This window comes from Strigops habroptila, chromosome 12 (genome assembly GCF_004027225.2).
Source record: "Strigops habroptila isolate Jane chromosome 12, bStrHab1.2.pri, whole genome shotgun sequence".
Lineage (NCBI taxonomy): Eukaryota > Metazoa > Chordata > Aves > Psittaciformes > Psittacidae > Strigops > Strigops habroptila.
In genome coordinates this window covers 8,335,316-8,363,005 of record NC_044288.2, presented here as the reverse complement: position 1 = coordinate 8,363,005, position 27,690 = coordinate 8,335,316, and the positions used below count along the sequence as shown (strand labels likewise).

At 53.7% G+C, this 27,690-nt stretch overlaps 1 protein-coding gene across 3 annotated transcripts in view; it reads left to right on the top strand.

Annotated features, from left to right (window-relative positions):
* ARHGAP26 (Rho GTPase activating protein 26) overlaps window positions 1–27,690 on the top strand; it is a 120,337-nt gene that overhangs the window by 15,539 nt on the left and 77,108 nt on the right. For all 3 annotated transcript variants that reach the window (XM_030504538.1, XM_030504539.1, XM_030504540.1), the window contains exons 2-11: window positions 2,563–2,658; window positions 3,779–3,840; window positions 4,153–4,224; window positions 5,002–5,103; window positions 7,394–7,504; window positions 8,319–8,423; window positions 9,211–9,340; window positions 9,709–9,809; window positions 12,020–12,114; window positions 20,192–20,270. In XM_030504538.1, coding sequence (XP_030360398.1) covers window positions 2,563–2,658; window positions 3,779–3,840; window positions 4,153–4,224; window positions 5,002–5,103; window positions 7,394–7,504; window positions 8,319–8,423; window positions 9,211–9,340; window positions 9,709–9,809; window positions 12,020–12,114; window positions 20,192–20,270 — 953 coding nt within the window. The remainder of the gene's footprint in view (window positions 1–2,562; window positions 2,659–3,778; window positions 3,841–4,152; window positions 4,225–5,001; window positions 5,104–7,393; window positions 7,505–8,318; window positions 8,424–9,210; window positions 9,341–9,708; window positions 9,810–12,019; window positions 12,115–20,191; window positions 20,271–27,690) is intronic.

The following is a 27,690-nucleotide window of genomic DNA, read 5'->3' as shown; positions in this document are numbered from 1 at the left end:
AGAAAGAAGCTTTAACTCTCAATAGGTGAGGTGAGGAGGAGGAGGGACGCTGGGATGATCCAGCAGGATGCACAGTGGGAGAAGCAGGCTGACCCCTGAGCCAGGCATGAGGGAGGAGGGATGGGCGAAGGGGTTAACGGAGGTGACGAGGAGCAGGACTGTGGTAGCGGTCAGGCAGCAGAGGGGAAAGGAATGGCCATGGATGGGGGCCATGGGGCAGGATGGTCCCGTGCTGGAGCGGAGGGGAGGGCAGGCTTTGGGGCAGCACGTGTAGCAGGACCACGCTGCGGAGGCGCCTGCACCCCGAGCTGGTCCCGTTGCTCAGCAGAAGGGTTTTCCTGGCTCTGCGGTGGCTTTCCCTGATGTTGCAGTTGGCTGATGAAGCCAGCGGGAGAACTTGGAAGCAAAACTCTCCTGGCCCTTGGCGCAGCCGGGCTGTGACTCACGTGCGGGGTCCGGGCGGGTTTGCTCATGCACGAGAGGAAGCAGAAGTTTCTGTCAGGCCTTTGCAGGGTTTTGGGTTTGTTCATCCATGATCCTGGGGAAGAAGCAGGCTCAGGAGCTGAGGGGCATGGAGGGGCCGTGCTGCTTCCCCATGCGCCCTGCCTGCAGGGCAGGAGCTTTGGCTGCTTCCTCTGCAGGGTTTTATCCTAAATCATAGACGTTCAAGCTTTTAGGAGAACAGGATGGCGGGAGCGCTGGTGGGTCTAACGGTGGCGCAGGGAGGGCGATGGGGCCTCCTTGTTTGCCCCTCAAGGTACGGGTGCCCCTCGCTGCTTTTCTGGCTGAGCCTGCTGTTAATTTTAGCATCCACTTTGTCCCTGCAGCTTGGCCGTGTCGCTCAGCAAGTGGCTGGTAGCGATGCTCCTTTATCGCTGTCGCACTGGGAGTTATCTCCTTCTCCCCCTGCCTCTCCCTTGCCTATTTATAAGCACCATGGGCCATGGCTGTTGGGTGCTGTGGCTCTGAAGGCTTCTTGTCTTCGTCCCTGTGCCTGGTCCCTGTGGCTCTCCGACCTCCTCCTGGCTCTCAGCAAGGAGGCATGGCCCTGGCAAAGGGCTGGTGATCCTGCCCGGGGCTGCAGGAGCTCTCCCCTCGCCTGGTGTTCATCCCGGTCTGGTTTGAATGGGGACGTGCTGCACGTAGCTTGGGCAGGGTATTGCTGGGGCCGCAGTGTGTGGTGGGGAGAGCGTGGCTGTGGCTGATCGTCAGCACAGAGCTGGAGGGGAGGAAATGGCTCCTTAAGTCATTAACGTCATCGCTGTTATTGCTCCAGAGGAGCAGGAGGCTGCTGGCTCTGGGGAACAGGTTAAAGTCCCTGAGCCCTCCCGCTGCCCCGGCGAGGGAAGGGGCTGCCCTGCTGGGACAGCAACAGCACAGGATAGCGGGGGGCTCTGCCCAGGGGTGCTGCCAGCCGGACCCCAGTCCTGCCCTGCCCTTGTGTCCTGGTGTCCCCAAGGGATGTCCTGGTGCAGCCAGTTCATGCCATCAGCGCCGGAGCAAACCCTCTGCCTCCCATGAGTCCTGCATTAAAGCCTCGCAGGAGCACCCTAGAAGCTGCCCAAAACCCACACAGTCTGCTTCCATCAGCACAGGCAGAGGCTTTGAAAGTGCTCTGCTCCTGGGTCCCCACGGCTGTGGCTCCTTGGAGAAGCTCCTGCTGTGCTTTTCCACTGGGAAAGCTCCTGGTGCTTTCCCTCTCCCTGCCTGGTTTGCTGGGTGGTTTTCTGCTGCCTTAGGAAGCAGTGGTGTGAAGGCAGCCAGGACTGAACTGCGGGCAGGATTAGCCCCAGAGCTTTAAGCAGAGACACTCTGAGAACAGCTTTAATGCTTGAAGAAAGCTGTGAACCCCCGTATCCCATGGGAAAAGCAAAACCCCTTGAATTCTTTTGCAGTTGTCTTTTGGCTGTTGGTGTCCGAGAGGAGGAAATGGCCTTTGTGTGCACGTGTGTGTTTTTGACCTGTGCTTGGGAAGGGAAAAAGAAATGCTGAATTTTTGGACTTTGGGTGAAGAAATGCACAGGGGGATTAGCACTGCACTTCTAATGTAGTCCCTCGTGTTGCTCAAGTCCATGGTCCCCTCCAAACCTGTGGCCTTGCAGTGCCCGGGAGCGTGTGTCTGCATGTGCAGGGTTATGGGGTCAGTCTGAAAAGCCTATCCTAGATCCGCTCAGGTCACTGCAAGTAAGAACTTAATAGGCTTCAGATCTCGGAGGGAATCTGCAGCTTGGAAAGCAATAAACCTCTGCATTACCACCCGTACGTGGGGACTGCCTTCAGCAGGGCTGGGAGCCTGAGCATCGCTGTTTGCCACTGCCCTGTGGCACTGGGCTTGAGCTCCAGCATGGTTCTCATGGTGCTTTGAGGTTTCATCTCCTTGATGGGACCCCACAGAGCCCTGTCCCTGGGGTGGGTGCAGGAGAAGGGCAGTGCTCTCGGGGATTCTCTGGTGCTGGGTCCCTCCATGGGGACTCGTGGCTGGGATTACTGCCCGCCTGCATCATGCTGCTGGTGGGCTCTTTCCTTTCCTAACGTGTGCTTCCCCTCTCCCGCTCCCTGCAGACCTGTCGGCAGCCAAGCGCAAGTTCGCTGACTCCCTCAACGAGTTCAAGTTCCGCTGCATCGGTGATGCCGAAACGGACGATGAGATCTGCATAGGTGAGTGCTGGGTGCTGGTGCCACGGGAGCCCTGAGGCCACGCTCCAGACCCCTGAGCTCAGCAGGGCACGGGGGAAACCACACTCAATGCCAGGGGGCCTGGGGGCTTGTCCTGCTCTCTGGAAATGGCACAGAGAATGGCCCAAGGAAGTGGTGAATGCTCCATCCCTGGCAGTGTTCAAGGCCAGGTTGGACACAGGGGTTTGGAGCAACCTGCTCTTGTGGAAGGTGTCCCTGCCCGTGGCAGGGGGTTGGAACTGGATGATCTTAAGGTCCTTTCCAAGCCAAACCAGTCTGTGGTTCTGTATGTCTCCTGGTTCAACGTCAGCAAAGCCTTCCTGAGGAAATCAGTTGTTGCTTCTTGGCCTAAACCTAGCCCTGCCAGATAGGAGAGCAAGACGATTGCCCGTATCTGAAACCATCTATATTATCCATCCCTTGTGCCCTGGAGAACAGGGATCTGGAGATGTGGTTGTGGCTAAATACACTGTGAAGGGCTGTGACCTGAAGGAGAGGAGCAGCAGCCTCTCTGGTGCTGCAGGAGCACAGGACCCATCAGGAGCCAGCAGCACTGAGCCTGGCTCTACCATAGAGCTTCTCATGGCGCAGGGTGGCAGCTTCAGCCACTTGGCTCCATGTTACCCTTCTGCTGCACCAGCTGAACTTGCAGAGCTTACTGTGGACATCATCTGGAGCCTGGAGAGCAAATGAGCTTTAGCCCTGATTTAACGTTGCTTATTTATTCATGCCCAGTCTCTCAGCAAAAATAGCTTTATCGCCCGAGCCCCCTGCTGCGATGCACATGCTGGTGAGCTGCTGCTTGTGTGCTGAGCACGGCTGAGGTCAGTGCTGAGCCATAGGGCTGTTTGGTGACTGGCTGTTGGGTAGGCCAGGTTTGAGGTGAAGGTGCAGTGTTCCCTTCTGGAGGTGGGAACGTGCTGCTGGTGATGCTCTGCTACCAGCTGCTTCTGTAGGAAGCCTTTCTAGGGAGAGGGCAAAGATGGTAAAACCCCTCAACCAACCAACCCCCCAAAACACAAACCAACCCCTCTGTTCAGTCTCTTTCTTTAAGAGTAAAATAAAACGTTAGATGCTGACTGTGCTGGTGTGTCCCTTCCAGCCAAGTCTCTGCAGGAGTTTGCCACGGTGCTGCGGAACCTGGAGGACGAGCGGATGCGCATGGTACGAGCACGGGGCGGGTGGTGTGGCGCTGGGGTGCTGTGCCTGTGAGCCCGGAGGGAGAGCAGGGGCAGGGGAGGGCAAACTTGGCGGGGGAACACTTGAAGAGCATCAGTAACGGTGTCTGGCTGTTGGGTAATGGTCAGTGGTGGTGCTGGGAGGGCTCGCTGGGGTGAGGAGTTGGGTACAAGCTCCTCTGCCTCACTCCGAGGGGCTGCAGGAGGGCTCATGTGGGGCAGGCTGTGGAGCCACACGGGTGTGTGGGACTGAGCTGTGCAGAGCTGGCGGGTGAGCTGTGCCTGTCTGTGCCCCCAGATCGAGAACGCCAGCGAGGTGCTGATCACGCCGCTGGAGAAGTTTCGCAAGGAGCAGATCGGGGCTGCCAAGGTGAGCTGCTGCTGCTGCACCGGGCTGCTGTCTGCTCTGGGGGAGAGCTCAGAGCTGCTCGTGATGGCCACGGGGTCTCCAGGCCCTGGTGCGCTGCAGGGGTGCTGGGCACAGGCACGGTAGGAGATGGTGCACAGCTGTAGAATGGACATGGCAATGATCCAGCGCCTGGGAATGTGCCTCAGTGTTCCGAGTTCACCCACAAGCAAGTAACGTGCCAAGGGCCAAGAATCACTTGCCAGTCGAAGTCAACTTATTATTCTTACTCCAAGCAAGAATTAGTATTTTCTTAGTGGGGTTCCAGTCGCTTGAGCCGCTCGGTCTGTGCTCCCCACCCTGGGGTGTCGCTGGGCGGCTGCACAGGGGTTTGGGTGGCTTCTGGCAGGACGGGTGAGCCCAGGAAGCACTGGGGTGGCTGAGGGTGGCTGTGAGACAGCCCGGCCCCCCCTTGCTTTCCTGCCTTTGTTCTGGAATTAAACCCGCTGTCTGTGGCTCTCCTGTTGTTATAACAACCTGCTGCTGCCTGCAAGAAGCACATGCCAGCCCGCGGGGCTGTGCTCGCATGGCAGCGGTGTGCTGGCTCTGGGGCAGCCCTGCACAGCCTGAGCAGGCTGTCCTGGTTCACACAGCCAGAAACGAGGACAAAAAGGGGTCAGTCAGAAAGGAGCTGGTTGTTAGCAGGTGTCAGAGGCAGATTTCATACTGCCCGATGCTGTAAGGATGCTGTGGATGCTCCAGTGCCATTGTGTTCATCATCACACTTCTTCTGTTTTGTAGGATGCCAAAAAGAAATACGACAAGGAGACCGAGAAGTATTGTGGTGTCCTAGAAAAGCACTTAAACTTGTCTTCTAAGAAGAAAGAATCCCAGCTTCAGGAGGTGAGAGCAACCTCTGGTTTTCCATGGTTAGCTGTAACTGGGGTGAGTTGTTTGAATGCTTTACACAGCTCATAGCATTGGTTCTCCTGGCTGTAAATTCATTTTCCCATCGTTCTGGCTGTGAGTGGTGGGTTTTTCCCCTTTTCTTGTAATCAAAGGGGTCAGAGATGTTTTGGGGAGTGAATCAGAGAGATCCCAGAATGGATAGCAATCAAAAAGGAGAAAGAGTTTATAATTAAAGAGTGTAACAGAAAGGAACTGGTTCTGCTGCAGGCTTCCCTTGTGCCGGCGCAGATCATGGATGTCTGGCTTCCTTCTCTGAAAGTGGCTGTACTGGCTTTGGGCTTCCTGGGAGGAGTGATCAGGCTTAGTGCCTTTAAACTGCTTTGGGAGCCTATTACTGGCTCGGGACGTAGTCAGCTGCTGTGCCAAATGCTCTTACTGGATGAGTGCACGGAGTTCTCTATCACTTCTTCCAAGTTAGGAATTCCCTGCATCGGCCCAGAGATGGGCTGGTCCCTGCAGGATGTCCTTGCGGCAGGAGCCCACTGCAGCAGGGCAGTGGGATGTGGTGCAGATGCAGGCAGTGGCTGGGTGCAGGTTGCAGTGCAGGATGCAGTGCGGGATGCTGTGCAGAAGCAGGCAGTGGCTGGGTGCAGGATGCAGTGCAGGATGCAGTGCAGGATGCTGTGCAGATGCAGGCAGTGGTTGGGTGCAGGATGCAGTGTGGGATGCTGTTTAGATGCAGGCAGTGGCTGAGTGCAGGATGCTGTTCAGATGCAGGCAGTGGCTGGGTGCAGGATGCTGTGCAGGATGCTGTGCAGGATGCTGTGCAGATGCAGGTCGTGTCTGGGTGTTGGTGCTGCTGCTGGCTCAGGCTGAGCAGCGCTGGCGGCTGGTGCCACCTGCCGGCATTTTCCACCCCAGACAGTGCTTTGGTGCTGGCTGGAGGCAGCCGGAGGCTGGAGCCTGCTCCTGATTTGGGGGGTGGGGGCGGTTTCCCCGGGGGCACTCGGGGGCATACGCTGGTTTTGGTGGCTCAGACCCCTCCGAGGAGGGCGCTGCCTCTGAAGTCTCCTTCAAGCAGCGTGAAGGATGTGAAACCTGGACGTGGCATCCAGCAGCGTGCGGCAGCACCTCCTGGGGCTGCTGCCCTGTCCCTGCCTGCCAAGGGTTTCCACAGGTGTGTGTGCAGAAGAGCTGCCGAGGGGATGGCAGTGCTTTAGGGAAGCCAACACCACCCATTAATGAGCGGCCTGATGTCCTAAGAGTCTGTGTCTGGGAAATTTGGTGTTGTATACTGCCTAACCTTTTGCTGTCCACATCTGGAGGGTGATAGCGGCCACATGTGCAACTGCTGTGGTGAGGCAGGGAGAGGAGGAAGCCCTGGGAATTCTCTGCTGCTTTGGCTGTTGACCAGTTAAATAACACACAGAGTCTGATCTGCTGTTTAACTCCTGGCCAAGTTATTTGATTGCATCATATTTTCTGCTTTTCAGAACTCAGCCTGCTAAGTACCTCAGCCTGTGTGCTGTGGGCACGCAGCACAACTGCTGCGGCAGCTCGTGGGGAAAACGGGCCTTTTCCCAGCGGTGTCACATGGAAAATTGGGAATATGCTGCTGCTCAAATGCCAGTGGGTGCTTGCAGCTGGGTTTTGTAGAGCAGGGGACACCCTGGGTTGCTCTATGCAGTGTCACTTACAAACATAGCAGCAACATGTGCTGGGGATACCCTCGTGTACCTCACCCGCTTCCAGTGCAGGAGCTCCATGCTGTGAGCGTGATGAGATTGTTTTTACACTCTGGGATTGGGGCATGGCCCTGGTTTTTTGCTCATTGGGCTTTAGCTTCAAAGCAGAGGGGATTTGCTGTCTGCTGACACGCTTGCTGGAGAGGGTGATGCCCTCCCAGTTGTGCCCCCCCAGTTTGGCCCCAGAATGCATCTCTTGTTGTGGTGCTTTCCAGAAAGCAGAGAACTGCCTTTTGTTGTCAAGTGTGCAGCAACTTGTCATTTTCCTCACTTCTGATGCGTGTTTTTCTACCCAGCTGCCAGGGAGGTGAGAACGTGAGTCACCAAAAACATTTTCTTTCAGCCGAAGAAAGGCTGTTCATGTGAATCAGGTTTATATTTAATTGCTGTGCCATCTGTCCAGCCCTGGATTGAGGTCTGGAGCAGAATTTGTTCTGCCTGGACACGTTCCCATCGGAGCCAGATGCTCTCTAGTCGCAAGGCCAAGTGCTCCTGGTAGTGACTTTGTGTTTCCTCTGTCACGTCCCTTGCGCCCGCAGGCAGACAGCCAGGTGGACCTGGTGCGGCAGCATTTCTATGAGGTCTCCCTGGAGTACGTGTTCAAGGTGCAGGAGGTGCAGGAGAGGAAGATGTTTGAGTTCGTGGAACCTGTAAGTGAGCGCTCGAGCTGCCTCAGCCTGCAGACGAGGGGGGATTGCTGGGGATGGGGGCTCGGGGGGGGCACCCCTGTGGTGGGATGGCTGTGGGGCTCCGGCCCCTCTCTCAGAGGTAGGTTTGGGGAGAGAAAGTGCCCAAGTGAGCATGGAGCTCATGGAGCTGTGAGCTCAATGGCCATGTGCATGGAAATGTTTCAGATCTCTGTTGTGGGGGGCTGACCTTGGGGACCTGTGGCAGTTAAAAGTAAATTTGCTTGATTGGGGAAGAAAAGAGAGAACTGTAACTGACATTCCCAAGGGAAAAAGGGTGCAGGAGTGACAGAAATTGGCGGGGGGGAGGTTTTCCAAGATCTACCTTTGCTCACGTGTTAAATCCTCTAAAGCTCCTCTGGGAAGTGCCAAACCTCCCGGCTCTTGCAAAGGTAATTCCTGCTGGGAGAAGAGTAACTCAGCGCTGGGAGAGGCGCAGTGCTGGTGATGGCAGCGCACCGCCTGCTTTGCCTAACGCCTCCCAGCTCTGCTGTCAGTGACCCCGGGGCTGGGGTGATACAGGGAAAGGAGGCAGCGGTGGGGAAGGGTCCTGGGGCAGGGGCTTGCCGTGGCTTTGGGAGAAGGAAGCACAGCCTCAGCTTTGGGGTTTGCTCACAGGAGGTTTTGGAAGTGAAACAAGGAACAGAGCATCCTCCTTGGGACTGCCAGCAGGACCCTCTGCCTTGGGAGCTGCGGGGACGGTGCCCGTGGCAGCGGGGGCTCGGAAAGCAGCTCTGGGTCTGTACTGACCGTCTCGATCTGTTTTACCCCAACGCAGCTGCTGGCCTTTCTGCAGGGGCTCTTCACCTTCTATCACCATGGCTACGAGCTTGCAAAGGACTTCAGCGACTTCAAGACAGAGCTGACAATCAGCATCCAGAACGTAAGTGTGCCCCGTGCCCGTGCCACTGCACCATGTGCCCAGTGCTGGGACTGTCCTGCACAGATTTTGATAATGGTTACTAAAGGTTTTACTCTCCTTTTTCCTGTGTGCCGCCAAGCAAAGGCTTTGACTGTGTTGTTGAAAGCAAGCTCTTTTTTGTACGTAACACTACATGTATACACAGCCTCATTCCCTACAGCACTGCACACACGAGGTCCAGCCTCTCTGGGAGCCAGCCAGCGGGCAGGCATCGTGCCCTGTGATTTTAGTGAGTGTTTCAGACCGTTCTGCAAGTGTTTCAAAGCGCTGTTCCTTCTGGGAAGTGCCGCACTTTTTGCCATCCCGGTCTCCAGGCCGTGGAATGGAGCCGTGGCCAGTGCACGGTTGGTGCCTGCACGTTAGACGTGTGTTCAGGGCTTTGGCATGTTTCCCTGCCCATGGCAGGGGGTTGGAACTGGATGAGCTTTAAGGTCCTTTCCAACCCAAACCATTCCATGAGTCTGTGTTGGCATTGCACCTTTGCTTTCCTCTCTGGTTATGAAATTACTCTTTTTCTCCCAAGGACGCAGACTGCTTTCATTCTTCTGAAGCAACTTCTTCACAAAACTTGTAGCACAAACAAGTTGCCGGTTGTTGTAGTATTTTTCTTTTACCTTAAATCCAGGCCAGGAGGAAAACCTGTCCCATGGCTGCCAGTGACCTCCCCATGTCCCGTTGCCCACAGGGGCTGTAGTGACCCCGCTCCAGGGTTCCTCGCTGCAGAAGACATTCCTGTTTTCATTTTCAGACAAGAAATCGTTTTGAAGGAACAAGGTCAGAGGTTGAATCTTTGATGAAGAAGATGAAGGAGAACCCCCATGAGCACAAAAACATCAGCCCCTACACGATGGAGGGTTATCTCTACGTGCAGGAGAAACGTAGGTGTTGGGGTGGTGGATGCTTCCAGGGCAATGCGGGGAAGGAGGTTTATTGGGGTGTGGGGCATGAAGGCTGATTCAGCAGCCTACAAAATCCATGAAAGAGAGGTATTAGCCCAGTGGGTGGGATATTAAGGTGGGAATGCGGGAGCCAGGTTCTTCCTGAGAGGGATAATCACTGCCAGTGCCTGGTAAGAGTCTTTCCACTGCACAGAAAGGGGGTAATGATGCTTAATCCACTTGCAAAGTCCAACAAGAGCCGTAGGTGCAGAAATCTGTTATATGAAGTGATTGTTAAATGTGACTGTGAATGGGAGGGCGCTGAAACTGTCCTAGTTCTGGGAATAAAAACTGCACTTGCTTTGTAGGTCACTTTGGGACGTCCTGGGTGAAGCATTACTGCACGTACCAGAGGGAATCGAAGCGGATCACGATGGTGCCGTTTGACCAGAAGTCTGGAGGGAAAGGGGTGAGTGCTGGGCGGCGGCAGGGCTGTGTCCCGGGGCACCCTGGAGCTGCACGCTCTCCTGGGGCTCACACTGAACGTTTTTAGCAAGATGACACAAGGGCAGGTAAAGTGGGTCAGATTCGTTCCAGGCTGAGCAGGTGCCACGTGGGGATTTAGCGCTGCACCTTGTTTAAACCCAAAACCAAACAAACCCCGAGACAACAACAAAAAGCAAACCAAAGCCCACAGAGCTGGTGTCTGCACACAGCTGTTTGTAGGGACAAGTTTGCAGCAGCTGCCTCCAGGCTGAGAATGGGCCTTTTCCCTCTTGCTTTTTGGTCAGTCCGTGTGAAGCTGTGGCTGTTCCATGGGTGGAGGTGGTGGTCGGGGCTGGGAGCACAGTGGGGTTGTGCCATGTGCACCCACCATGCTCCAGCTCCAAGGGTTCCTGCTCCCCAGTCCCTAGTTCTTGTTCCATGGCTTGAAGAGAACCTGTTCCTTATTTTGCACCTTCCCCAACGCCTGTGACTTGGCCAATGAAGTTGTTTTGTTTTAGACAGAGCCACAGGAGCTCCTCTCAGCCCCAAGGGGGTGAGGAGGAGCAAGGGGAGCAGTGATGTGGGGCGCCAGAGCACACCATGTGCCCTGCTGCTCCCCGAGCAGTGTAATCCCAGCTGTGGCCAGGGCTGGCTTTACTCTGTGCACAGCACAACAGACCCCTCAGAGTGTCCCCAACTGGGGCCATTTGCAAACACCAACCCCTTGCAGAGGAGCACCTCAGGCGGTGGCACAGGCTGCTGCACGGGCAAAGGGGCCCGGCCAAGGGGAGGGCAGCTTCCAAAACTCATTTCCTCTTGCCTTGAGCATCTTCATTATAACCCAGCATTCAAATACCCCAGCCCTGCAGTCCCCAGTGGCTGTGCTGTATTTTGTGTGGTCTCTTCCCATTTCACTGCTTCCCCTTGCACCTTGGGGTGCTGCCAGCATGACACTGAGATGCTGAGGTGCTGGAGCGGGGCCAGAGAAGGGCACCGGAGCTGGTGCAGGGCCTGGAGCACAAGTGTGATGAGGAACAGCTGAGGGACCTGGGGGGGTTTAGTCTGGAGAAGAGAAGGCTCAGGGGGGACCTTCTCGCTCTCTGCAACTGCCTGACAGGAGGATGGAGCCAGGAGGGGGCTGGTCTCTGCTCCCAAGGAACAAGGGATGGGACAAGAGGAAACGGCCTCAAGCTGCACCAGGGGAGGTTTAGATGGAGCTGAGGAACAATTTCTTCCCCGAAAAGGTGCTCAGGCATTGGAACAGGCTGCCCAGGGCAGTGCTGGAGTCACCAGCCCTGGAGGTATTTAAAAGACGTGTACATGTGGCACTTGGGGACATGGTTTAGTGGTAAACTTGGCAGCGCAAGGTTAATGGTTGGACTCGATGATCTTCAAGGTAATTTCCAACCTAAACGATTCTGTGATTCTAAGTATGTTTCCTGGAAAAGTGGTGATGTGAGGGAACAAGGTGGTCAGCCAAGGTGTCAGCAGGAACAGCACCGAGAGCACACAGAAGTGGTTATCTCCAGGAACTCGCTCAGAATTCATTTGCTATTGAGTCATCAGTGCATTTTAAAAATGGCAGGAGCAGAAATGCCTGTGCCGGCAGGGCCGGAGCAGGGATTTCCTCCAGCAGAGGACAGCAGTGCACGCAGATCCTGCCGGATCGCCGCTCTGCGGCTGGAAATCCAGCGCGGCTTGGATGCAGATGCCTGGATGGGAGAATGGTTTTGTTCTTGCGTTGTTATTTAATAAACATTTTAAGGCGTGTTTGCTCCCGTTAGGAGTTCTCGTTTGCAGAACGCTGCCAAAAATGCAGCCTGGAGTGAAAGCTGACAGCCAGGTCCATGAGGCATTGCTCAGCAATGGAAAATAAAGCTGACTTTGCTGCCCAAAAGTTGTGGTCCAACGCTCCCCGCCTGCCCAAACGTGCATCACGTGGTGCTCGATACACAAATGTGGTCGTGTGTGCTCTGAAAGGAAGGCTGCTGATGATGGATCTTGGACTAAACATGTTTTCAAGAGTGAAATGGCAAGTCCTTGTATCAGATATAAATCTGTATTTCTAACAGGCTGATATTGCCAAACCCCCCCAGGTTTGACCATGGTCATTGAAAGCTCAGCGGGTGCTGGGGACAGGCACATGGGTGGCCGGTTTTTCTCAGCCTGAGCTGGGATTTTGTCTCTTCTCAGGGAGAAGATGAAGCTGTTATCCTCAAATCCTGCACGCGGCGGAAAACAGACTCCATTGAGAAGAGGTTTTGCTTTGATGTGGAAGCTGTGGATCGGTGAGTGCCGAGGGGTGTCACAGCCCGGGTCACCAAAGGGATGTGCACACCAGGGGTTAGGATGCACTCCTCTGTGCTTGGCTTTTCCTGAGTTCTTGTGCAGTTCCCATGTTTCTCTTCTCCTTTAGTCATACCCTCGTGAATGGAAAGCATTAGTCCATGGAAACACTTCCAGCCAGGTGCTCTCAGTACATCGAGTGAGTGCTCTGGTTTACAAGGTGCCGAGTTTGCTCAAGTCTCTCTAACGTTAATGGTTTTTAGCACTTGGGCAGTCTCTGGCCACGTAAAGTAAATGGTTGCAAGTATGGAAAAGATGCTCCGTGGGTGTTTTGGCTGGGATGTGACACCTCTTTCCAGTGTATGTGTTGGAATAGCTTCAGCTTTTGTGCTGGAGAGTGGCTGTGGCTGGTTCGCTGTGGCTGGTGGATATTGGAAGTCTGGCTTGTGCCTCCGGGCACTTTAAACTCACTTCTTTTTCCTGAAGGAATAAAATACTTTCCAATGGGATTTATCACGTAGCAGCTGAATCAGACGTATGTGTGGATTCAATCTGTAGCGCTTAGGAATGAGAGTGTTATCATATCTAATTAGCATCACGAACAGCTTAGATATATAAACAGGAAAACCAGGCTGGGGTTGCTATTCCAAGCGGATTAGTCACTGCCTCCTATCTTCCTTGCTGCAGGAAGTTTACATGGTTTACAACAGCCCACTCCAAAGTCACTGAATGCCTGTGCCCTCCCAGTTGTGTGCCTGGTTGTGGTCCAGCTGCCCTCCTGCTGCTGGCTCCTGCGGGAATGCCCAGGAGGTCTTGGGAAAACCCAAGTTCATTGAATCCCGGGGTGGTGAATAAATAACGCTGGAATAACCCGGGGTTATTCCACCCTGTGTTGCTGCAGCGGCCCAGTGCCAGTCCAGGGCCGGGAGGGGATGGGGTGATGGAGCTCTGCCTGTGTTGGCTGAGGGATGAGATAACCCTGAGGCTGCTTCCCACTCTCTGTGCTTTCCTCAGAAAGCTGCGCTATTCCTGCTGACTTGGGGGTTTTTTTTATGCCCTGAGGATATTTTTTTAGTTAATGTGAAAATCAAAACAAAGCTGGGAGGAGGAGACGCCAGCCACCACAATAGTGTTCTTCTGCAGCGTGCTCAGGGGCAGCTGAACCTTCCCTTGATGTCTGGAGCCTGCCAGCCATGGGATCAAGAGCTACTCCAGAAATATGCCTTCTAAATGTAAATAATGGCAGGGGAGCGGCAGAGGCGGGGAAACCTGCGGCACTGCTTGTTTCAGGAGCACGTTCCTGCTGCAAGAGGACAGCAAGAGCAGAAAACGTGGGATAAAAGGCTGTTTTTTGCCCCAGTATAAAGGCAACTGCATATTTTTGGTATCAGAATTTGTCATTAGTTTTCTCAAATAATGGTTATTTCCAAAACAGTTAAGCTAAGAGGAAAAGGAAGCAACAGGTTTTGCCATGTTCAAAAGAGAGTGTGATGTGCCCACTCTGTCTCCCCCTCCCCGGGGCAGTCATGCTGAGTGTTGGAGGATCTGGGCACCATCAGGGCTTCAGGTGATGCTCCGATGCCCATGTGTTGCTGGAGATGACCACCTCCTTGCGCAGCACTCACAGTGGTTTGGACTGTTGTACAGAGCAGTGTGCACTGGGGTGGTTTTCCTGCCAGCCCGGGGTTATCGGGCACTGGCAGCACCTGGGCATCACCCTGCAGCCATCCTGCCGGAGCCTGGCCCGGCCTCACCGTGTCGCCATGGGGACTGTGAGTGACCTGAGCTCCTCTGCAGAGGTGCCCGGTCGCAGCCGGGGGTGCTGGGGCTCATCTGGGTGCCATGGGGAGGGACAGCCATGCCTGCTGCTCGGGAGGTCAGCCAGGCTGGGGCAGCGGGAAGATAATGCCTTCAGAGGCATTGCTTCAGCCCACACTCTCCACCCAAGCCCGCTGACCACAAATGATAGGGTATCTCTGACCAGAGGCGAGCTGGAACGGTGGCTGTGTCTGGTTTTGCAGAATGGAGAAGGCTGATTTGTGCAGTGCGCTTTTGTCTAGGGCTGGGTTTTTTTGAGAGGGTTGGTTTGGCTTTTTGTGGGTTTTCTTATTGTGTCTACTTAATACAGAAGTTAGAAACTCGATGTCTTGTTCTTCAGCCCCATGCAGGAAGTCTGGCTGCCCAGAGAAGCTGTGGCTGCCCCATCCCTGGCAGTGTTCAAGGCCAGGTTGGACACAGGGGCTCGGAGCAACCTGCTCTAGTGGAAGGTGTCCCTGCCCGTGGCAGGGGTTGGAACTGGAGGAGCTTTAAGGCCCCTCCCAACCCAAACCAGTCTGTGAATCTGTGATTGGTGTCTAGAACATCTCTTACTGCTGCAGCAGATCACACTTAAGCACCCTTGCAAAGGCACCGGTGTCCCTCATGTGCTCTGCTGCGGTGCAGCTCCGAGTCCTTGCCTGCATTGGTGCCATGGGGACGACTTTCTTCCCAGGCTCCCCTAAAGCATATTCAATCATTTTTTAAGTTCTCTGTGCCCCGACTGGCTCAGTTACCACTTTGGTTTATTGTGGCCTGACAGGTTGTGTCCGTTTTACTGACTGGGGTAGGAGGATGCAGTGGTGCCAGTGGGGCTCCGGCCTGGGGTTATCCCTCTGGCTCCTCCTGGAGCTGGCACTATAGAACCTGTACGTTGTTACGGTTTGCCCGTGTACCAAATCCCATGCTCACACACGCACATAAGCACATAGGAGGAAATTTCTCTTTCTACTCAAGTATTTTTATCTCCTATCACCATAAAATCACATAGTTCTTCAAGCTGTGTCCGTACTAACGTGCGTGGTGTTGTGGACTGTACTATAACCCCTCCACGGGAGCGAGGGGACCACACTGGAGCTCCAGGTTTGCTGTGCAGCCTAGAGGTGGCAGCCGTGGCTGGCTCTTCCCTGTGATTTCCATCCGCACAGAAATGGGCTTGTTGTCAGCGTTGCATTTCGGGAAATGGTGTATGTGCAACGTGGGGTGCAGGCTCGGAGCTCTTCAGACAACACCCGCAGAAGCTGCTGCTTGTTGGGGGGGGGGATTTGTTTTTCTCCTGTGAAGATGATTCAGCACTGCTGAGCTGAAAATCTTGAGCCTCATCTATTACAACATTGCTTCCTTTTCCTGTTGGCTGATAAGGAGATGGTGAAGTTCTCGGTGCTGGCTGAAGAGCTGTGGCACAGGGGTTTGTGAGAGGTCGAAGAAATCCCCAACACTGCATTTGCAAATAGTTCAGATTTTCAGTGCGGGAAGTCAGGAGGATGTTATTGCTTTGTTACAGCAGAATTAGCCCCAGAATAGTGTTCTGGTGTCTGGCTGAAATCCATTCCCAGGGTGATGGATTCTGTGTTTTACTCTTAATGCTCTTTCTTTCTTTTAACTAATTTGTAGTCTCTGTGCATTAAATCGGATTTGTAAACAGGGTACACAGGGACGACAGCCAGTGTCTTACAAAATGAACCTTAGCACGAGGAGGATCTCATTGGGCTCATGGCAAAGGCTTTGTAATTTAGGGTAATCTAGGTCATCGCTCTGGACCAGAAGCAAAGTGCTTCTATTACTGATTGGCTTTTTGGGGAACAGGAGGGGTTTGGTCTCCTGGTCATTCATAGAGGCAGTAACTGCAGTTAACACCATTCCCTGTGCAGGGTGCCCCGGGAGGCTGGCACCACGCGGGTGAGCTGTGATGCTCCTGCCCGAGCAGTCCCTGCCCAGCTGGTTCCAGCAGGCAGGATGTTGGCCTTGCTCCGTTGCACGCTTCAGAGCTGCCGTTTCTACCCGAGGCAGGACAAGCTCCCCGCTTCCCAGCGCCGGGGCACCCCACATCCACCGGCGTTCCCCGCGGCTCTCACCGCTGCTTTGGACAGCACGTGCAATACAGCCTGTACTTGTTCCTCTGCTGGTGTTGCCTTTCCAGTGACCTTTAAAACAAAGCGGTTCCTGGGGTTTTCACAGGCGGGCTGGCAGGGAGCAGATGAAGCTTGTTCCCCCCTCTGCAGCCACGCAGACCCACGCTGGCCCCTGCAGAACATGCTGTCGGTGGCTGTACAGTGCTTTAAGCTTTACATGGACAAGTAAGATGTTCTGAATGCAGGAACAAGCTTCCCCCTTAATGTCATCTTTTCTCATCTTCATTTTGGGACCACATCTGGCTGCTGGTGCCTGGAGCAGCACCCCTGGGGTCTGGGGTGCTGGCAGCGTGTGGGTCCCTGCTCAGCTCAGGCTGGGACTGCAGACTTCCACCCCCAGCCCTCCAGACCCTGTTATTAATCCACTTTTCTGCTTCTTCATTCAGCAGTTTAGATTGTCTCAGTGTGATAAGCTGCTATAGGAGTTGAAAGTTCTTATCTGTTTCTATTGCTTTCATTATTTGTTTGTTTTTCTGGAAGGAGGAGAAGCTATTGGACTTTCTCATTTTCTCTGTGTGCTTATTCATAGCTCCTTAAACCCAGGCTGTTTTTCACAAAAGCTGAGATATTGGGAAAATTCAAATTTCCTGTGTGTCTCGTATGGAAAAAGCTCTTTAATTTTGTAGATTGTAGCATATTGAAAATATACTTTCTTGCAAAGTGTTTGCCATGTTCTACTCTGGCCTCATGCTCCTGCATACACTCAGTTTAGAAATGGATTCCTTCTGATCACAAAACGTCCCTTTCCCTCCTTTGCATCCCAGAAGCAGGCAAAGGGGGTTGGTGCCTGGAGGATGCAGCATCTAGTAATGCATCAGCAGGTCCTGTATCTTGTTTACCACAGCAGTTCATGGTTACGTGTCCTAGATGTCAGGTCCAGGAGGGTGTCCCGCTGTCCCGATGTGGCAGGCTTGGGGCTGGCTCAGCCGGGCAGCCCAACCAGGGTAAAGGAGGCTCCTCCAGCGTGTGTCACGTCGGGCTCTGGGGTGGATGTGAGCCACCGAGCTCCAGCATCCAGGCTCATTTGTATATTAGGTGAGGGAACAGAGGCAGGTATTGTTTATCTTTTGGGAAGGGAAGTCAGAGAAGGGCCTTCCCCATCTCTACGCTGGATAATTGAGATATCTGTAATCTAATGAGCACGCTTCTGGAAGCGGTTGGTGTTGAAGGGAAGCCCATGAGATGAGGCTGGCTGCAGGCAGGAGCGGAGCCCAGCTGCATGTTGATAGCGCTCCTCGGCTGCGGTTTCAGCGCCAGGATCCTACCTGACTGTTAAGCACATGGTACCCCGTGGGCATCGTCCACATAAATAATGAATGAGGTGTAATGTGCAGGGTGCATTTTAAATTTATCGCAGCCAGGAAGATGGTTCTGCTCGGGAAAGTGGTGCAATGGGTGCCTTGGCGAATGAACGCTGTGGGAGGAAATGCAGAGCTATTTGCAATGTAAAGAGGTTTTTAATTCAGTTTCACAGCCCTTCCCCTCATGCTGTTAAATAAGTTTGACTTTGAAGTGAAGCCCAAAGAGTTGTTATCTGCTCAAAGGCAGAACAAACATTTCCATGTTATCACCTTCTTGCCCTGCGTGTGAGGGAACCTGGCACAGCAGATACCAGCTTTGTCTCCCCAGGACCTCGCCGCTTCCCTGGGAGCCCAGAGTTGAATTTACCATGAATGAGCAGTTTAAATTCCTTTGTTTTAATGTTTCATGGCTAAAGAGAGAAATCCCAATGCTTCCAGGGCTTTCTGCCTGTGCCTTCAGCAGCAGCTTGCCCTAAACTCACACTGAAGCCTGGCTGAAAGGGGGTGCAGCTGGGACCTCTGGTCACAAAGTAAAAGCCTGCTCCTGCCACGGGGGAAGGATTTGCTGTCAACCCATGTCAGGTACCCGGGGGTGCCCGTGAATCCCTTTGTATCTGCACAACAAGGAGCTTTGTTCGGTGTTTTGAAAATCTTTGGTGCTGGATGTTGAACGTTTTCGTTCTCAAATGGGGTGATGGTTTAAGTGGTTTCCTCTTCCCTTCAAAATGAGTAAACTTCCAAACCACTAAGCTGGTGAGTATTGACTGACTCACCAATGGGATTAGTGGAGATCAAACACATTATGTCTGGTTTCCTTGGACCTGGCCTTGCTGCAAGCCTGCAGGCTCAGCTCCTGCTGGTGAAACAGTGCTAAGCTGTCATGTGCGTGCCGAAAGCCAGCTCTTCGGTTGGTTGGATGTGGACCAGATAGGGAGAAGGGTTAATCCTTTGTTCCTTACCCATACGTACCACAGAAGCAACAGAAGACCAGTCAAACCCACCGCCATGAGAGTCCCTGTTAATGTTTTCTAACAGAGGATCTGCTCTTATCAAGGACCCGTTGACTTTTGCAGAGTGTTATTGCAGCTCATGTTTTCCTACTGAATTGCTTTTGGGAAGTGCAAGTCAGAAATTGCCCCTCTTCCCAAACCTTATCAGTTTTTGAGGATTTAGTACCAAGCAGAGCCTACGTGCTTTGCTGAACAATGTCTGCAGGCGGTTGGCAGCTCCTGAAGTTAAATTGCTCTTCCCACCTCCTGCCACAGGAGCCTGGTGCCCCACAAGCAGTGGTCCTGGCTCTCCGCTGCCTTTCTGGAGCTGCTGCACTTTGCCATGGATGGGAAGAGCAGCATCAGAGGTTCTCTGCCGTGGTACATTTGATGGTTGAAACCCCATGAGCATTGCTGCAGAGAGAGCATCAATAACCAAACCATTCTGAGCCGTGCAGCGCTCTGGCCGTGCCTCCATCTCCCCCATTGCCAGGGCTTCTGCCTGCTCTCCTCCTGCAGAAATAGCTGCTGCGCTTTGATGCTGCATCCCAAAATAGCCTGGGAGGAAGCAGAAGGACCAGACCAAACCAACAGAACAGATCTCGGCTGTCTTGCTGGGACCAGGGCCCCTGCCTGGTCCCCAGGCACTGTGCAGGTAGCCCGGCCTCGGGGCAGGATGCGGCTGCCCTATGGATGCTGGAGACCTGGATCCAAAGGTGCAAGGCTGAGGATGTGTAGGGCCAGCTGGGCTGTGCCTGGATGTGCTGGCTGCAAGGTGAGCTGGGGTGTTGAGGATGGAAAGCCCTGCAGCCACGCGAGGTGCAGTGGATGGTCAGCCCATGATGTGCCCTGTGGGAGCGCAGTGTTGGCGTTCACCCTCTGCGGCGTGTTCCTCTCTTGTGCAAACACACAGGCACACCTGGGGTTCTGCAAATACTCTTCACTGTGTTAAATCCATCCTGACCTTGGTGGTCATGCTTATCAGAGCTAGATAACGGAGTTTTAACTCCTTGTGTGGAAGGGGCTGTCCAGGAATGGATTTAGGGTCCACTTGTGAGTGGTGGAAGTGGCGGTGGTCCCAGGGTGAGGGCTGGGCTGGTGGTGTCCCCTGGTTCCCTGTGCTTTGTTTGCTGGCACGTGGGCCTGTTTTTCACCCTTCTCATTAAAACAAATGAGCAACTGGATTTACAGTGCAGCTCATGGGCTGTGTGTGTGTCACAGCAGAGGGTGGCAGGAGCAGTGGTGCAGGAGCGAGCACCCTGGGGCACCCCAGGACTCCTCACAGTGCTTTTCCTGCAAAGGCTATGGGCAGGGGTAAGTGGACCAGGATCTCATCACTGCCATTACTGCATTGACATCAGTGTATGGACGTGGTCAGGAAAGTGTCACAGCCACACTGGTATGAACGTGTCGAGGATGAAATTCTTCATGCAGCAGAAGGTGTCCCCCCAAAGCTGGTGCTTGGTGTGATGGTGGGACATGGGGTCTGGGATGGGCTCATGGGTCCACTGCTTGCTTGGTTACCTTCCTTGCCTTCTCCTGCCACTGCATGGGTGTGCTTAGTCCAAGCTGCATGGCTGAAAGCCAGAGGAAGCATTTGCCATCCAGCTCTCTGACTCTAAACTCACTGAGAATGTGTGTCGCTGTTGGATATATCCTCTGCTCATTTGTCCTGGTCTGGACCTGCAGGGACACCCTGGAGCGGTCAGGCCAGGCTCAGCCCCGTGCTGCTGGCGCTTGGCGAGGAGGGAGGTTGTCCTCTTTCTCTCATGGGAGATCTATCTTTGCCATCTTTGTTTTCCATCCTGCAGTCTGTTCACAGCATCCCCTTTATGTCCGCAGGCCTGGCGTGATCACCATGCAGGCGCTTTCCGAGGAGGACCGGCGGCTGTGGATGGAGGCGATGGATGGCCGGGAGCCGGTGAGCAGAAACACTATCTAAACCCCAGCCCTGGAGAGGAGCGTGGAGAGCTCTCCGTAGCCTGGGGCAGGTTGTTGGCTGCGAGCAGGCTGTCACGCAGCGCCTGCCAGCCGGCGCGGGAGCTGTATCCGTGGGGCAGCTCGCGCCTCCTGCCAAGAGAATAGTTTAATCCCTTGGTTAAATATTTGAGGTAATACTGTATCTCCTGTGCTTGGATCGCTCGGAGGTGCGGTGGGAAGGAGGAGGGCAGGCTTGGCCAGCACAAACACGCTGCTGTGCTGTGCTGAAAGGAAAACATGGCAAAAGGAGCAGTGGAAGAAAAGATGCTGTACATTTCCAGGGCTGCTTTTTTGTGTCCTGCAACTCCTTGGGCGGCTGCTTCTGGGTCTGGTGGAGAATCACGGGTTTCATGTGAGGCTCCCTGTGCTCAGTGATAGCCTCCTCGCTGCAGTGCTTGCTCCTGCTGTGCCGGAGCTGCACAGGCTTCCTCACCTTCAGAATGGATTATGAGGATTTTCAGAGAACTCAGGTTTTACTCTTTAATGCGTGTGCAACCTCCACTGCTGGGCTCCAGGAGCTGTGGCTGGTTCTGAATGCGCTCCCTCGGTGGCACCATCCTGCCCAGCTTCCAGCAAGGAATGGCAAACACAGCATCAGTGGGCAGCCTGCATCTGCAGAGCGAGAGCAGACTGTGGGGCCCTGTGCCTCCGGCTGGCCAAGAGCATAGCAGGATACGAGAGGAAGCTCTGTGGATAGCTGGAGCAGCCAGAGCTGCTGCGGGACAGCCCAAAGTGTCTGCGTGTGCTCCTGGGCTTGGGTCGGGCTCTGGCAGTCAGAGGAGAGTCCATGTGGGAAGCAGGGTGCCCCGGTCCCACAGAAGTATTCATTAAAGCCAGGTGAGATGTGGATACACGTGGGCTGTTCAGTGAGTGCTGGAAAGCACATGCTGGGCTCAGTCAAGCAACTTGCTTTTGAAACGTGCAGTGGTTTGGAGGTCGGGAAGGCCCTGTGTGTGTGTGTGTGAGGGTGCTGCTGTGCCTTTCAGGTGAAGGGTTTCATTGTGGATGCCTGGAATCATAGATCTATTGGGTAATTCAGGTAGGACAGGACCTCAGGATGCTTCTAGGCCAGCCTCCTGCTCAGAGCAGATTGCTTGGGTGTTATCGTGTGCAGTGAGCATCCAAGGGAGGAGAGTGCGCAGCCTTCCTGGGCTGCTTCACCGTCCTTCTGACACCCAGTCTGAACCTCTCCTGTTTCATTTCACACCTATTGTCTCTTGTCCTCCTGCTGTGCACTGCGTGAGGGGCCTGGCTCTCTTTTTCCAGTGCCTTAGGAAGGGTGCTGGCAGGTCCCCACAAAGCTTTTCCTTCTCCCAGCTGATTCTGGTGGCACCTGGAGACAGGATAATATTAGAGTTTCTTCAAAAACAAAGTGTGTATCCTTGCACCTAGTCTGAATCAAGCCTTGTCCTCCTTCAGCTCACCTGCTTCCCACTGCTGGGAGCTGGTGTTGGAGGATGCGAAACGCAGTCACCAGCAGTGGGGCTGTGTGAATCCAGCCATCCAGTTGCATTTTGACGTGCCGATGTTCCCAGGATCTGGCACAACAGCAGAGCCAGTCTGTTGGGATTGGGTTGCAGAAGTGCAGCCAGAGAGTTTGCGTGCTTGTGAAGTGCTGTGCGTGTGAAAGGTGCTGTGAAGCAACCAGTGCAGGACTGCCTGGATTATCCTGTTTGAGAATCTGGTTACGTGAACTCCTTCAAACGCACAGGTCTCCATGCTGACACCTACGGATTCCTCCTCTTCCCTATCATGCCCATCAGCTCAGGGTAGCTTGCTCATCTAGCACATCAAGGGTTGTTGCTGCGCATTAATGCAATACCTCATTGCATTTAAATGTTCATGGCGTTTAAACCTGGCCTTCCAGGTGTGGTGCAGGAGCCATGGGAATGGAGCCTGTATGGAAATGGATCCAAGAGGCATTTTACTGATGAAGATGGTGCGTGTTGACAGACAGGATAACTCCCAGTCCTCAGTTACCCTCCTCGATCCAGCACAAGTGGAGTTGTTGGTCTGTTCTGTTTGGGTTCTTCTCTTGCAACACCAGGGTGTGGGATGTTACCTACTCCACAGAGATTTCCTTGAGCAAGAGACAAGGATTTAACCTTTGGACTCTTAGAAATACCCATTCTATGCTTCGACTGTATTTCTGTAACCAAGAAACCCCTACTGGAAAGAATGTCTGGTTTTGCTTTGGTTGAATGTTGAGTTGTGGAAAAGATTGGCATAGTGGGGACAGTAATTCCATGTGCAAATTCAGGCTGTGGAGAGATTAGAGTGGAGTGGAGTTTGTTTCTTAATTATAATTAAAAGATTAAAACCAAATGTTGAATTACATTTTAGTAAGATCTAAACATAGAATGTGGGCTGCCTTAGCCAAGACATTTGTCACAACTTGAAAAGATTTATTATACATCTTACAGTCAGAGCAGTCTCCAGATAGCTATCATCAATCTGTTAACTCTTACCACTTGTTATTAATTTGGCTAAAACCCCTGTGTTGACTTTGGGGTTTATTTTATGTTACAGACGCTGGAAATAGGAGGCACGAACTCCGTCACAGAGCAGTTGCATTTGGTTTTGTTAAGATACTCAGGATAAGTTTCCTATGGTGGTTCTCCTCTGGTGATGCAGTTTGCAACTGTACAGGGTGGAGAGCAGCGTGATTCTGAACCCGAGCCAAGCACAGAGCCGTGCTGGCCCATCGCGGTGGCTGTGGTGGGCTGTGGGATTAGGAGAGGTGCGAATGAGGCTGGCTGCTTTGTGGCAAAAACTGCACCAGAAAAGCGTTTTGGTGAGTCAGTGGCGGTGCTCGCCAAGCCTGCAGCCCGTGTGCCAGCCAAGAGGGGTGTCGGTGTCAGCCTTCCTGTGGTACCTGCCACGCAGGTCAGTGATCTTGGCAATCATACTCACATCATGAGGGCAGAAGTGGGGTGCTGGGTTTGAAGTGTTTGGGACGTGAAAATGCTTCTCCAGGAGAGTGAGCCTCACAGTGTAAGGGTACGGAGAGGGTTAAGGATATGAAACGTGTCAGATCATATCCCTGTTGAGCTGTATTAATCTGTTGTCCATAATCTTAAGTGGTGATGGAGAAGTTAGTGTTAAATGGCAAATGCAAGAGGCTGTGATGCTGTCAGAGGAAATAAAGACATGGATGGGATATGAGCAGTGCTGTTCTGGCACAGGCTTCATGCTGCCCTTTGCTCCATTTGTTTTGGGTTTTGTTCTTTAAAGCAATACAAGTCTATAAAAATACAGTTAATGCTGTACAAGCGAGGGCACCACAGGCTGGGATGAGCCGCTGGTCTCATGCCTTTGAGGGGAGGGAGGAAGGACTCTGAAATGGAGACGCAGCAGCAGTGCTTTCTGCTTTCCTTCTGCTTCTCTTACCCCCTCTCTTCAGTTCTTTAATGTAATCCGCAAGTTTGCAAAGCGAAGAACAAAGTGCAAAGTCCCTTGTATGCTTCAGGAAGCTCAGGCTGGCTGCTGCAGGGAAAGGCAGCATGGCAGGAGCTGGTGGGTTTTGTTCTGGGACCTCCCAGGGGCCGGACCTGTTGTACTGGAAGAGCCTGATCCTCTTGGCTTAGTCCTTATGTGATGAAGCTCCATCATCTGGAAAGCAAATGAGGTTCCTGCTCCTGCTCTGGGAGGCAATTCCTGGACCTCACTGCTCTGATGTCTGGAAACCTTCCCACCCCGGTTCAGTGGTGTTGGCTGCTCCACGTGAGGCCACGGGCCTGCATGGCCATTGACCCCCATGAGCTGGGGACAGAGCCGAGTGGTGCCTGTGAACCTGCACAAGGACTCAGAGCCTTCCCTGGGCGGTGCTGGGCCTGGTACTGGTCTTGCAGGGCTGTTGCTTGCAGGCAGCAGGAGCTGGGGGTGATCCAGCATTGATGATGGGTGCGAAGGACTCGATTCCCGTTCTCCAGGGCTCCCAGCCATGACCTGGCTCAGTGGAGCCCAGCTCCTCCTCGGCTCCGCATCTGTGAGGGGCCACCCTGGCCTCGGCTGCCCCGGCGCTGGTGACGGGGTGATGCTGTATCTCATGTGTCGAGGTCGGGCTCATCTTGCTCATCCCCAGCGCCGTGGGCAGCACAAAATGGAGCGGGGCGGTGTGAGGAGAGGCCCCGAGGCTGCTCTCCACTAGATGGCAAGCTGAGACCAGCCTGCTCAGTGCACTTGTGTCCCAATGGGGCTCGGACACCCCCTGTGCCCCCAGGGCTCTTGGGGGTCTGCGGCTGCCCCTGGCTGCCTGCACGGGGGGATGTGGGTCTGGGGGAGCAACACGTCCCCCCAGTCCAGGCTGCTGGTGCCTGCCACCTGCACCAGGGCTGTTTGTGCTGCCCAGGGTGGGAAAGCGCTCACTTCCCAGTTTTGTCCCCAAAATCCAGCACAGCCCAAAATTAGAGCAGCTTCCCTCCTCTGTGCATCTGTCTTCCTTCTCCTCCTGATAATGTGGGAGCAGGCGGTGTTGAACCATGGTAAATTGAGGGAAGGGATCTTAAAGCTGATCCAGTTCCAACCCCCCTGCCACGGGCAGGGACACCTTCCACTAGAGCAGGTTGCTCCAAGCCCCTGTGTCCAACCTGGCCTTGAACACTGCCAGGGATGGGGCAGCCGCTGTGTGGTGGTGCTGGAGCCCGCTCGGTGTTGCTGCTCTGGAGATGGGGTGCTGTGTTCTTGTAGCACCCCCCAGCATCACAACACAGCCCAGCCTCACATTCCTGCCTGGCGCGCAGCACCCTCGCCTCCCGCCTCCTCCTCACATATTGCTTCTGGGAATTCTTTCTAAAATTGTTTTTCATTTTCCTTGTCTAATTATACAGAATGGTGAGAGATTTATTTCCCAGTGGAAATGATGTCTTTTGAACTCAATCCAGTCCTTTCAACCTCGGCATTCCTGTCATTTTGGCTCATTCAGAAAATAAATTAACTTGAAGGACTTCAGTCCCGGCCCCGTGCTGCCACGGGGGGACGGTTGGGCACCAGCCCCGGTCCTGCCCAACCTTCTCACACTGCGCTGGGACCTGCTGCAAGCTGCAGATCTGCTTTAGCATTTTAATTCATCTCCAGCTCCTCGGAGGTCACTTTCTCCTGTATTGGTTTCGGTTCTGCGCTCATTACCTCTGTAGCTGAGTGTTTCCAGCAGAGCTCCAAAACCCTCTTTGATGGAGATGGGGGCCGGCGGCTTGCAGTTAGGATGCAGCGTTTGCAGCTGCTGCCCCAGCATCAGGCAGAGCCCAGGGACCAACCAGGCTGGTTACTGACAGCGTCAGCACGACTCTTCTCTGGGGATGTTGGCTGCAAATTGGTGCCACTGGGAAAAGTGCATTATTAGAGACGGTAGAAGAATCTTCACCCAGAACATCTTTGACTACAGATGGTGGATCTTCAGCTGTTTCCTCTTTGCATTTGAGAGCCCGTGGGCGAGATGTCAGAGCGCTCATCACGTCTGCTCTTCTGGTGCTCCTCGGGGTTTGGCCAACGTCTGTCTCTTCAGCTTGTTTCCTCACCGCCTTTTCCACGCTGATCTTTCTACCCTCCCGATCCCGCAGACGTGTGTTTCCGTGGGCTTTCCAGAGGAAGATGGTTATTTGTGTATGCTTTATTTTGCAGTTTTTTCATGGCCTTCATCCTGTCTGGGTTTGTTTGCTTATGGCAAATTCTTTCTTTCTGTTCTGTTTTCCATGACCTGACTCATTCCAGTTGCTGCTTCTCCATCTTGCTGTCTTTCTGTCTTTGCTGAAGGGAATGTTTTTCCCCCTCTCAGCCCCTCTCAAGTCTCTAAGTTCCTATTGTTTGCTTTTTCTCTTCACCTCTGATGTGCTCCCCGACCCAGAAACCCTGGTGAACTTCCCCTGAACCAGAGCTGCAGCCTCACCCGGGCTCTCACAGCGCCTGGGAGCATCTGAGCTGCCTCCGAGAGCAGCACCTCTGTCGTGGTGTCATGTCAGTGACTGTGAGCCCTGCTGCTGGCATGGTGGCAAAACCCGGCCCGCTGGAGCTCCTGCTTGGCCTTGTTGCATCCCACAGTTCAGGATTTTTGCCCAAAAAAGTTCTTCATCCTTTCTGGGGACAAGGTGGTAAAAGAGGATCCTCAGAGAAAGGAGCTTTCAGGCCGAATGATAACGTGTCATGTTCCATGTTAGGCTTTGTATCACATGCTCTTACTGCTGTTCCCTTCTCCCTCTCCTGTTTTATGACCTATTTTAAGCTTATAATAGTAGTAACTTTTACATCGAGTTTATAACCTTTTATTGTGATTCTAAAGCACTTAAGCCAGTGAGGTCCTAAGCCTTGACTTGAGGGTTTAATTTATGGTTCCAGCAAACGCTGCTTCAGTGGCTGACAGCTTACCCAGCCAGGATCACTGCTGCTTCGGGCTGATGGTTTTCTGTCCTTTGCTTAGGAAACTGTTTGGGTCATAAAGAGAAAAATACAGAGAGAAGCATTCTAGATCATCTTAAAAAGAGAAAAGAGCATTCTGGACACCTAAAAGTGCTATCCCACCCATTTTTAGAAAGTTTGTGACCTCTTTTGGCTCTGTTGGGGACATTCAGGAGCAGAGCAGTGGCTCCTGTCTGGTTTTCATCTCTCATGCGTGAATGCATTGTCATTTCTTCAGTGCATCCTTTGCTGCAGCCAGCTTTGCCATGGCACTCTTTGTTGTGGCCTGTGCTGCACAGATTGGCCACGGAAGTTGGGCATTACTTGGCGATAAGGATGGTTGGTTCCATGACATGGGTTGGGTTTTGCTCTCTCTTTGCAAGAAGATGTTGGTTCTGCTTCTGCTGGGGAAGTGTTGGCTGCTGCCTGTCTCCTCTTGTATTATCTTGCTGCTGGTACCCACCAAGGCAAACTCACAGAGTGAGGGCTGAGGTGGTCTGAGTGTGGATCCGGTCACAGACCCACAGGATGTTGTACAACCCACCTTGTGTGTGGGGCACCCACTGACACTGCTGCAGCCCGGGTTTTCCTTTTCCTTTTCCTTTGGTTGAGGCCAGGAGGTGAGCGCGGTGGCGAGAGGTGGTTTGAGCCTGCAGAGCCCCTGGGGAAGGGTGGTTAATGGGACTCCAAGTGCAGCAGTGTGTGTGAGCAGGAGCGAGGAGCTGACGTGTGCCAACTTGTGCATACGTCTGGGCCCGGGCAGGTGAACCAGCTTCACAGGAGGTTGTGGGGTGGTTGCGCCAAGTGATCTCATTGCACGGCTTTGGTGGGAACCCAGTTTGCATCCTCTGGCCTCATCTGCCCAGCTGTGCTGGCAGCCTCTGCAGGGAGGCACAAAGCACTCAGCTGGAATGCGAGACTAAAGAGAGCGTGTTTGCTTTCCATTCTCTCTGCTCTTAAATCACCTCTGC